Here is a 12,625-nt window from a genome sequence, read left to right on the forward strand (position 1 = left end):
CATAAATGTTACTGTGACAAAGGTAATTTTTCTTCAGCTAAAAATAGGAATTTTCCTTTTTCTTAAAAGACGTGTTGTCAAACTTGGTTGCCATGGTGACATCAATGTCACGGAACACTAACCAACCACAGCTAATAGGCCTTATCACGGTTTTTGACGCCATTTTGACGAGTAGGCAAACAGGCTGGAAATAACAGTGTTTGTATGGAAATCCGATGTCAAATAATTTTCATAAAACATCGCTTCTGAAAAATTCTTGAATTGGAAACTTTAGGCACTAGGAAAAGGAGTTTAAGAAACAAATTGGAGGGATGTAGCTGTACCAGAAAGTATCCAGTCGTGTTTTGAACTTTCCATACATTTCCCTGTATTTTTTTCCCGCGAACTATTTTTAGTAGTCACGGCTGTTTCGCTTTACAGACAAATGTATGGAAAGTTGAAAACACGACTGGACGCTTTCTGGTACAGCTACATCCCTCCCATTTTTTTCTTAAACTCCTTTTCCTAGTGCCAAAAGTTTCCAATTCATGAATTTTTCAGAAGTGATGTTTTATGAGAATTGTTTGACATCAGATTTCCATACAAACACTGTTATTTCAAGCCTGTTTGCCTACTCGTCAATATGGCATCGAAAACCGTGATAAGACCTATTCTGTTCTGGTAAATTTTTAAAAACAATTTCGTAGTCTCAAAGGTGCTTGCGCAAATATTAGAGAAATTTAATTAGCATTGCGTAAACGTGAAACGCGAACATCAAACGGATAAACACGTGACCACGATTTTCCCGCTATTTTTGCCGCTTGCCGGTAGCTGTTTCTACGTGAAAACAGGCTATTTTGCATTTGCCGTCTACGTGAGAACTACGTATGCATTTCTTCCTATATTTCTTTCTATATTGTTGAAAACAAGTGGGTAAATTAAATTTAATGTTTAAAAATCGTTCATAACTCACTCCGTACCCATGGGCGGATCCAGGAATCTTGGATAGAGGGGGGGGGGGTCCAAACTTTTGAAACGGTTTTACGGTAAATTACTTATCCCCTACACCACCGAGTCCCCCCCGTCAGCATATTTTACACACTCCATAAAACTTCCCGGTAGTAGTAAATTTGGTGTGCGATGTTTCCAAAAGTATTGCCTTTCCTTTAACCTAGAAAGAAGTGTGGACGGTGTAGGTAAGTCATGTTGCCAAATGTTAGCTTTCCGCTAGCCTGGAGAACAAAAATTTGTCGTTTTGTTCTTTCTTTTTTGCATTTTTCAGGCGAGAGGAGGCAAGCACAGAGCGTTAGTCATGCACGATGAGAGAGAGCCCCTCCCGTTGCGCGTTACTCACGCTTCGCGCTCGCCTTGTACGTGCCTCCGCTCGCCTGAAAGAAACGAAAAAAAAAAAAACTGATACGCCTGTTTTGTAGGCTACTTTTCTGCTAAATTACGAAGACTGTCATGCTTCACCAGGGCAGATGGAACTGGTTGAAAGAAAGCAGAGGAGAGCCCTGTAGATCACTAGAATTTAGTTTTATGGCAAAATGATTTTTTTTTTTAAAAGTCAACTAATTGAATAGTGATATGCTATGACATGTTGCAATGCAAGAATTTTAGTGTCAAACAAGTAGTAAAAGAACAAAAATAAATAAATAAATAAATTAATTAATTAATTAATAAAAATACAAAAAAAAAAAAACAACAACAAAACACTGGTCTTATGGGGGGGGGGGGGGAGTCCGGACCCCATGGAACCTCCCCCTGGATCCGCCACTGTTACCGCACTTTTCTTCATGAACTGACCATAGTGAGTCGCAAAACAGCTTCATTTGATGAGTAAGCAAAGCTAAATTCAAAATTTTCACACTATTTTATGTGAAACGTGAAAAGAAAGGCACATGTATTTTTTGTGCGGTTTATGACTTCCCAGGAAAAGCAAATGTCTGCCAGGGATAATAGAATCAAAAAAATGGGGGTAGCCGCGCGTTCTTCTTAGATCATTTTAGCTCCAATTTGAAAAAGAAAAAAAAGATGCCATGCATTAATATGTAATATAAATCTTTTTTAGAATTAATGCTACTAAATTATAACTTTAAAAACTGCAAAGTCGTGAACGAAGATTCTGCTTGCTCGTACGTTGGATCTCACAGGAGATCTAATCAGCCAAACTTGAAAGATAGACGATGAGACTACTGCAAAGCTGACACAACGTAATATATTGAATTATCTCTGAAACTCTGCTGCTACCCCCATTTTCTTTATGAATACCAATAAATCTTGCTACAGATATCTACTTTTGCCGCATGGTCATAAACTGCAAAACTCATCATATATTTTAAGTGGTGCCGTCGTCAAAAACCCGTTCCCTTAGAGACACAGGGTCCCACCCCCCTCCCCTTACACGACAAGGATTGTGAAGGGTAACATTTGGTAAAATTTCACAGAAATAAGGCATAGTTAAGTTTTTAACATTTGTACACGAAACTCTAAAAGTCGACATGTTTTCCTTCTATTTCTTAAGCTACTTTTACAGAAAACGGTGACACGATTTCTATATGCAATAACCTGACGATGTCATTACGTGGAAGTATGTCAGTTTTGGGGAGCTTTGGTGAAATTTCAGGTTTAAAGCTAAACAGCAAAAAGACAAAGGCTATGTGGATAGGCTCTTTGAAAAACAACAAAACCAAACCCTTAGAGATAGATGTTCCAGCGGACCCAATTAAGACCTTAGGAACCTATCTTTCAAACGATAGAGACAAAAATAACAATTTGAATTTTTATCTAAAAATTCAAAAGATGGAAACTAAATTAAATATCCGGTTGTCTCGCGACCTTTCACTTATGGGAAGAACCCTGCTTGCTAAAACTCTAGGAGTCTCTAAATTGGTGTATGCAGCCTCAATGTTGACTGTTCCTCAAGAAGTTATTAAAAGAGTCCAAACCAAGCTCTTTAATTTTTTATGGAAAAACAAAAAAGATAAAATAAAAAGGGAAGTTCTTTTTCAAGAAACAAGTAAAGGTGGCCTGAACTTTCCAAATTTTGCAACGACAGTTAAAGCACTCCGCTTGAGTTGGATTGGTAGACTGCTTAACAGTCCAACTACCGATGCATGGACAGCTATTCCAAATGCTTTTTTTGAAAAATATGGAGGTCTTAACTTCTTGCTCAAGTGTAATTATCATATAAAGAAACTAGACAAAAATTTACCGTCTTTCTACTTAGAAATGCTAGAGTACTTTAAGGAATTACGTCCAAATCGCCAAGATAAATACAAAAGTGACCTTGTTTTATGGAACAATCAAGACATAACTATTGAAGGTAAATTCTGGAAAAGTTGGACCGAAAATGGAATTTACTACATTCAAGACATTCTGAATGAAAATGGAAAATTCTTAACTTATGAAGAATTTAATCGCAAGTACAAAATAAAAATTAATTTTCTAAACTATTTTCAAATCCTTGCATCAATTCCAGCAAACCTCAAATCAAAGGCAGCTTCTACACCCAGACCTATGAACTTTATTCTCGATGATTGTGATACATTTGACTTATCTAGGGACAAATCGCTTAAACTTTCAAAAATGAAATGTAAAGACTATTATCATCTCTTTCAAGAAAAAGCAGAAGTTATACCAACAGCCATAAAAACTTGGGCCAGACAATACCCCGATATAGAATGTAAATGGCAAAAATTATTCCAAAATGTACCTCGCCTCTCTACTAACAACAAACTGAGACAATTCTCCTTTAAAATGTTACACCGTATTTTAGTGACCAAAAAAGAGCTCAAACGATTTATAATAGCAGATAATGAGGAGTGTTTTTTCTGTAATTCAGCTGATTCCTTGGAACATGCATTTCTGGAGTGCCCTGCAGGCCCAAAAACTCTTTCAAGAAGCCTTAACATGGTTTAATAATAAGCACAAAGTAAATTTTACTCCATCTAAACAACAGTACCTATTTAATGACTATGATCCACCCCCAAATACTAACTCAAAATTAATGCGGAAATTCCAGATCCTTACTGTACAAACTCAGAAATATTACTATTCATGTAAAATGTTAGAAAAACCTCCAAATATTCTAGAATTGAAGTCAGCGCTAATCTTGCAATGGAAAGTTGAAAAATGGGAAATTTAAAATTAATTTAAATTAACGAAAACGCACAATTTTTTTTTTCTTCCAGTGACAAAATTTCATCCTTTTCTTACTGCTTTCCTGTTTTGTTTTTTTTTTTAGTAGCGTGTAACCCGCAGTTTGTAAGTAATCTAGTTACTGTTATGTTTAAGGCTATCTGTATTGAATCGTAAGTAGAGTCCTGTTTTGTTCAGTAGCGTAAGTAACCAGTAAGCATGTATTGTAGGTAGAATACTGTATTGTCTAGTGATATATTTAGCCCGTACTGTAAGTAATGTAAGTAATGTGATTTTGCAAACAATAAAAAAAAAAAAAAAATATGCAATAACCTGGAATAACAAAAAAAAACCTTACCCAAACAAAAACTTCAAATGAAAAGACTTGTGCCAGATCAGTAAGAAACAAAGGATATTTACCTGGAGAATTTTATTTCCTTTCCTAAGTACTAATTGATCGATGTGATAAGGCTTACAAATACCTTAAAAAATCGTCATATTTTGCAAGGTTATCAACATTGCGGCTCTCTCGTTGGAATTGTTTATGGAGGAAAGAAATAGTTAACTGAAGACTGGCCACTTAAACTTTTCTCATGCCGGAAAAGTAAGAATGACTTTTTCTTACCCGCTCCAACTGGAACTGGTCGGTTCACAAGCAAATAAAATTGCTTCGTGACAGTTTGATGTTCTCGCGTTCTTCCACTTATACCAAGCGAGGAAAGATGGCTGTGTAAATCATGATTGCTTTTACTGAGACGATCGTGGGATTATTTTGTTCCGGAACTGGACCACAGTGTTAATTTGCGTTTTAAATCGAACAGCTCATTCTGGAGATGGTGAACTTCTATTTTCTCTTGGTGCGGTGAAAGTGCGCAATTTGAAAATATTAACAATTACATTTCCCCGAAGTTTTTAATGATGAGTGAATTTCGACGAGAAAAATGTTTGTCGAACTATTTTCCGAAATTTGTAGGCAAATTTCATATTTCAAAAATATTAACAGATAAGTTGAGGCATCAATATCAGCTAAACTAATACAGAACATTTCCTTCGTTAATTGTTGAGCCATTTGTTTGATATAGTGCGTTGCTACGTATTAAAAAAAAGAATATTATTTGAAATGTACAATACGTACATGAATTATGAAATATTATTTCAGATACTCAGTTCCATTTAGACCCAAAAAAATTAGATGGACTAAGCGCTTTCTTTAAAGGTTCAATCACTGTCAGACGAAGAATTTTTATGACTCTCAGAAACTCTGGAAAAAAATAACGTTTGAGAAAGCTGTACACTGTGTTTCGCTCGTGAGATCGCCACGTTTCAAAGCGAGCTGAGTTCCAGCAACACTTCAAAAGCAACAAGTATCGAATATAAACATCCCAAAAATCAGAAATTAAATATACATGTATTGGAGAAGGGATCTAATTGACCAGTTTAGGGTTCTAAATACAAATTGAGGGAAAGAACCACCGTTAAATTAAAATTTGCCAAAATTTTTGTCAACACAAAGTGCGTGACAATGTGCGTGACATGTTATTTTGTCCAATATTACAGATAAGATGCACCTGAAATCAAGGTTGAAAGCGGTTCTGATTTTGTAGATCCCAAACTTCAGTTTCGTTATTCCTGTTAAGGGGATGATAATGATTTCTTACAACTATTTTCTTTCGCCATAAACGGCCGCCTTTTTGAGAACACAATCTTACAAAAAGTCAATAAACACACATGTTTATCTTTTGAATTTTATTACGTGCAAATCATTTTTCGTTTCTTAAGGTAATAAACGTATCGAGAAAGTTTGAGATGACTTAGAATCAGAGAAAAACTATCCAAATAAGAGATTCTCGAGGTTGGTAGAATTTGAGTAGCGAGTAATTTGTAAACGCGTTACCGAAGTTAAGCATTTGAATTTTACCGGATTTCTCGTCCGTAACGGCCGATTTTTGGGGGGGTAGTCGGATCTCGAAAACTATAAGGTGTTTGAATATAAAAATATTGCCTTTCAACATCACTGACCGAAACTAGAAAACAGCTAGAAAATGAAGGAAATCGGCCGACCCCCATCCGTGACGCCTGCCCGGTTTTCTCAGACAACGGCTCTTAAATCTTACCAAATGCTGATAAATGGAAATAAAGTGCCTTACTGTACTTTAATACTCGTATAGACAGAAGGTCAAGGTTTAAGAATTGCATGCACATGCACTTAAGGAAATCGTAGCTTTCTTCTGATATCTATGATTGTTAGCATGGCCCAAAAACAAAACAAAATTAACTCTTATTTTCTCACTTTCTTACAGAATTTGGACATTAAATAATGGCACATTTCACATATACCTTCTTGGGGAAAATTTGTCCGAGCAATTCACTGCTGTAGCAAAAAATGACAAGTCTTGTAACATTTAGGAAAATGTGTGAACAATCATGTATTATTTCAAAACATAAACGTTTTCAAGATAAAAATTATTGCAATAAAGGGAACTTGAGAATGAAGCTGCAATTATTTTATTAAAGGTCCAATTCTAAGCCTGTTTATGTTTGCTTGCTGTGACAATGGCCTCTACAACACAAGAAAGAGCATATAATTAATTGGTAATATGCTGGTTTCCTAACTTGCAGACTTAATGGGTAAACCAGCAAGCCAAGAGAATATTAATTCCCATTTGAAATATACATACTCTTATCTAGGAAGCCAGCTAAACCACACATACGGATAACTGGAAGAACCTTTGGCTTACATTCTTATTCTTACATTTTATTAATCACGTATCTGTAAATGCATACATGCTGATGACATGTAACTTTACTACTCTGCCAAGGACCCTGTCATTTTGGAATCAAGATTCCAGGATGATCTGGTCGTTGCTAATTCCTAAGTGTTTTTTTTTTTCTTTGTTTAACTGTACATGTCCTACCTCCGCTGTAAATATTTAATTTACATTATTTAAACCAGCTCTCTCACATTTTTATCTTCTTAGTTATAATTTCAAAATCAACTAGATGTATTAACAACTTTTTAATTAGGGTAATAAAGTCTTGTTGTTGTTGTCGTCCTGGTTTTACAACAATGGAATGATCGCAGATGCTGATAAATATCTGGCTATGGTCTTAAAGTCACAGAACTACTGCTTCGAATTTATTGTTAATGACTTTTCTATTCCAATACATAACAACACAACTCTCCCTGGTTTGAATATTGATAGGAAGCTTGTTTGCAGCCAGCATACTAGGGAAATCTGTGATAAAGTGAGCAATCAAACTGCGGTCCTTTCTCAATTCTGGAGGATTTTATCTTTACAAATAAGATGCAAGCCTTACAAACCATTTATTATCCTTTATTTTAGATACTTTTCCTCCGTCTGGCATTTCTGTGGTACGCAAAACCGTGACAAGCTTGAGTTGCCAAATATAAGAGCTCTCAGGGCTCTGGGCAACCTTGCCTAGTTCCTGTATGGCTTTATCCTAGGCCCTCACGGTCAATTCGTTTCGGTGACGTATCCAAGGCGAACGGCCGGGGAAAGCCTAGACAAAAACAGACTGCGCATGCGTTTGTTTTATTTTTCAAAATGGCGGACTTTACGGGTCTATATAAGATGTTGCAAACAGCGGCAAATTAGGGAGCTTTAATGAGCAGCGACGACGGCAATGGCAACAAAAAGTTCACCTGGAAATATAACTTTATTTCATTTGTGCTACTTCGCGTTTATTTATACTCGCTCAACTTTTACAAAAATGGCGAACTATATATCTAGGAACCACCACCTTGCATTCACGTTCTCTGGCAAAACCTTGAATGTGCTCATTTCACGTTGTTGTTTTGCAGAGACGACAAAGAAATGTACCAAAATGTAAAACGCACATGCAGAGCGATTGTTTTTGCTCATTAAACCTATTGTTCTGCGGCGTTGTCATTGCCGTCACTGTCGTCATTGCTTAAGCTCCCTTAATTAGGGTTGGAAACCCTTGTGAATGCATGTGTAATTGTAAATCGCCTGTTGCCATCTTTGCAAACTCCTGAAAATGAAATCCATGGACCACTTGCAACCGATTTTAGCTCTTGCGACCTTATTCCGATGGAGCTTTAACACGTAAACAACTGCGACTGAAATATGAAAGTTCTCTTAACTTTTTCTACAACCGAATAATGGATCGAAAATTAAAAACCGGTTTAGACTTTAATTTGCTGTATGATGCAAAAATGTAGAAAAAAAAGCCCTAACGTAGTCCCCTGTGCAAAGTATAAAGTTCAAACTTAAAAGAGGGCTTATCTTTGTCTTTTTCCTTTGAAGGTGTTGTTAAACTGCCAAATTGCTGGGTCACACTCTCTAGTTCGCTTTGTAAAAACGAAGTAATTAATGGGTTGACAATAGAGAGACTTTCATTTCAACAGGCAAAGCCGTACCGTATGCTCCATTTGTTTCCTTAACAAAAGTAACATGAATAAACTACTCTTATACATGCGAAAGAGAATTATCGACCAAAGCATTTGTGTTGAAAGTGAGTTCAAACTTACCACTTCATCCGATTTTTCCGCTATGGCGCGAACCGCTAACATAAAATTTTGCACCAGAAAAATTTGAGACATTTGTGTCAATTTTTTATTTTTGTCTAGGCCTCGCTTTTTCACTTGGACCCCGGATTGACCGAAATGAAAAACAGAGAGGCCCAGGAACTAGGCAATGAGCAACTAAGTGGTTTGTTATGAGTGTTGTTGTTAATCAACGTAGAATACCGGCAGGCTGTTTATTTTGATAAATGGTTAACATTATTTTGCTCAGCCATGCTCAACCGTTTGCTCGTGCCAAATTTTGTTCCCTGTAATATCACCAGAACTGATGTTCCCTGAGTCGCATTTTTCTAAAAACTACGAACGTTCCAGAGTTTTTTGAGATTTGATGCGAATAGAGTTATTTTGCTGCTCCTCCTTTGGGCTCACATTCAGCACTCAATTAATAAACATTAGTTGCACCTGACACCAGCCTGTCTTCCAACCTGTTGATGCCTAGCAATCTTCCCTTTGTTTGGCGTCATTCAAACTTTGTTTGCACTGTATCCATGCAACAGCACGGACACCTTCAACGATGTATATATATATAAATATATTTTTCACTTGAATTTGCCTGGCTCAGCTCTGCTCGGCCCTTTGGCCTGACAAATTTATTAACCTCACTTCGTGAGAAAAACCCCGCAGTTTATTCCAATATTAGAAAACCATGGTAACTAAGAGATCATCATAACTTAGCATGTGATTTGACACTGGAACACCTTCCTCCCTGCTTTCAAGAAAGTAAACACTGGAAATATAGTCGTTCTGAAGTTTGGCAGGTGATATATGTGACAATACAAACTATATCTTCGAATGACCAAAAGATACAAAACACACCCAAGATGACCCTTTATTTTTCATAATCAGAGAAAATTGATTTTTTTTTCTCAAAAACCTTTGCAAAGGTTTATGGGCTATTGTCTAAATTTTGGGTGTTTTGCGTGAAAAACTTAAGATTCCACGCCTTGAGGGCCCCTGACTCATATGTATATGAAAAAATTACTTTAAATATTGATATTTGCCCAGACCCAAGGAAACAGGCATAAAAACTGGTGGTGCAAACTAACTGGTCTCACAACTATCTGTTTTCCCTTTACTGACTGACTGTAGCATCACTTAAGTTGTAATAATTGTTATTAAATTAAGTTGAAAGTTTAAAAATAACAATTTTCTGTTTCATCTGGTTCTTGACAAAATTAATATACTGTATCCATGACTTGAGTCACTTAATTTCTCGACAGTAATAAAGACGCTCCCTTTTCATAATACCTTGTCTGTTGTAAACAAAAGCACTTCCTCACAGTTTCACCTAATTTTAAAAAATTCAAATTCCAGTTTTAAACCCACATTTAGCTAGAATCTAAGTTTCTGGAATACACCATTTCATCAAAGAATATTATTTGTTGATAAGTTTGGTTCAGTGTATCACAGTGCTGTCATTAGTACAGTAATGTAAGGCCAAAGACTTTGCAAAATGTTTTTTTATTCATGCCAGTAAAGATGGTAAATTTGCCTTCCTTTTCAATCCTTCGGCGTGGAAAGTTCTGAATTTGAGTCATATTTATGTCAAATGGTTTAAAACCAGTTCTTAAGACTTAAATTAGGATGTTGCCAATGCATGACTGCAACCGGGTTCAAAAGAAGTTTTAAATTCCACTGAAAGTTAATCAGACACTTTTTAAGATTTTCCATCTAAACAGACCACTTTCATATCAAGAGTCACCTCTCTTTCACTGTTTGATCTAATTATAATATAGCCATTATATTGACCTCATACAGCTTGGTAAATATCATTATTTTGCGACACCACGTGTTCCATGTTCCTCTTAATTTTCTGTGTTGCAACGGTGCACATTAAATAGTGGACATACAGTACTAACGAATCTGTCAGAAAATGAGGATGTAACAGTGTAAAAACTTACGTGGTCAGATTGTAGCCCCGATGCTTCCCGCTGCGCCCTGATTTCATCTAGTTCACTCAAGAGGCCTTTGATTTTCATGTGAAGCTAAATCAACAGATTTACAGAAATTGATTTTAATACACGACAGATAACAGTTCACAAACCTGATATTTATTATGACATATTCACTTTTGTAGCTTGAGAGACATGGGAGGAAAATGGACCACATGCTGTCCTATTTGAAAATAAGTTGGACAAGGCAGATTTTCTTCCTTTTGAAAATACCATCTCAAATTTTGTACCATGAAAGAACTAAAGATTTTTTGTCATCAGTGGGACTTATTATGAAATATCGTGACTTTACTGTAAGTGTGATTCTGTAGCCAATTTGTGAAGCAAAATGGAAATACCTGACCAAACAACCTTTCAAACTATCAGTTATAGAAAGTAGCAGATACAGTTCTCAATTTTTTCTTCAAAACATTTATCTGCATGCAGTTCCTTGATTCTTCTACAAAGTGTATGATTTTATCTTAAGCCATAATCTGAGGCTGGCTTTTGGAAGTTATCAAATTATTTGCTCTTAGAACAGCAGCAGGATTATCAAATTTTGTCACAACATAGTCCTTACTAATAATTATTATTACATGTATATGCCAGTATTTAATTGACTAAACCTGCCTAGTCTCCTATTAATTTGAGAAAGTACTCACAGAAATTAACAGCTACTGCAAATTTGGGGAAGTCGTCCTAATTCTGAACATCAGGAAACAAATGTATTCTTAGATGTTTGACATGAGAAATTTCTCTCCATCTTGTTTAAATACGTTCCGTGACTTACAAGGAACAAATGCAACAATGAAGGCAAAATGTCTGGAAATATAGGCACCTAGGAATTAGGCAGACATATACTACAACAACAAAGCTGGTTAGATCACATTAATTATAACACAGCGGTTAAGATGTGGTGAAGAAAGAACATTCATAAAAGAGGTTTAATTTAATGTATAACTGATAGTTTTAATTTTAAATAATGTTAAATAATAACAAACCTGGGCATTTTCTCTTTGTAGTCCTCTTGTTCTTTGCGCATCCGTAGGGCCTTCTTGCTGCAATCTCTGTATTAAAGAGTCTCTCTCTTTCTTTAGCGATGTGATCTTGAAACCAAACAAAAAACTTCATATCATCTTTTTAAGTCCCCTCTTCAATATTCTCAGAAAATAAAAGTGATTCGATTTTATTCTGGTACCAGACACAACAGATGCACAAAACTGAAATATGTACACTAATCATAAGTTGAATAAAATATGCCATACAATCATCCTCAACATCATCCCCTCCACAATAAAACACAAACATTATCATAATTTTGCCACATTTCCAGGGTGTCAACAAACCAAATGAAGGATTTTGTGCAAAAAGGGCATATATATATATAGCTTTTTTGGCCAAAAAGACAGAAAAAGTTTTGGTGTGTCCTGCAAAGTTTTGTTTTATTTGCTTTTTGCCTAAAAGCTGAATTTCTGATCACATGAAACTTCCACTACATTAAAGCAGAGGCAAACCTTGTTCTTAAATTAGCCTTTGTACAATAAATTTAATATCCTCAGATGGCTTTCAGTGCAAGCTAAGACTAAGCAAGTTTGAATATCACTATAAAAATAATAACTTTGGTGCTTGACCATCTCCATTGATTGCATCACTCTTTATATAACACAGTGGACAATTTGCTCACTGTATACTTTTTTCGACAACCAAAGCACATAACGAAGGGCAACACTTGACACCATTTTTAAACTATGAATTATGTTCATATTATTATGGTAACAAATGTCAGAGTTTGTATGGGTATGTGCAACATCATTTTAAATACCAGAAATATGAAAAAAGTCAGAATAAAAATTGATTCACTTTGTTTCTGCATTTACGTATCGCTGTTGATGGGTTTTGAAGCTATTTATTTAAACTGATAATGACACACAGATGGTCAACACGATCACCTGATAAAAACCTGCAGTATAGAAATCAAAACATCGTTATCCACATCAAAGTGACTAAA

At 35.7% G+C, this 12,625-nt stretch overlaps 1 protein-coding gene across 2 annotated transcripts in view; it reads right to left on the reverse strand.

The window, feature by feature from the left end:
- The window catches only part of LOC146453337 (centrosomal protein of 83 kDa-like), a 176,073-nt gene that overhangs the window by 97,878 nt on the left and 65,570 nt on the right, over window positions 1-12,625 (reverse strand). For both annotated transcript variants that reach the window (XM_085096714.1, XM_085096713.1), the window contains exons 8-9: window positions 11,619-11,723; window positions 10,588-10,671 (exon numbers count right to left, since the gene is read on the reverse strand). In XM_085096714.1, coding sequence (XP_084952840.1) covers window positions 10,588-10,671; window positions 11,619-11,723 — 189 coding nt within the window. The remainder of the gene's footprint in view (window positions 1-10,587; window positions 10,672-11,618; window positions 11,724-12,625) is intronic.

The sequence above is a fragment of the Pavona decussata genome, unplaced genomic scaffold (assembly GCF_977016875.1).
Source record: "Pavona decussata unplaced genomic scaffold, jaPavDecu1.1 SCAFFOLD_336, whole genome shotgun sequence".
Lineage (NCBI taxonomy): Eukaryota > Metazoa > Cnidaria > Anthozoa > Scleractinia > Agariciidae > Pavona > Pavona decussata.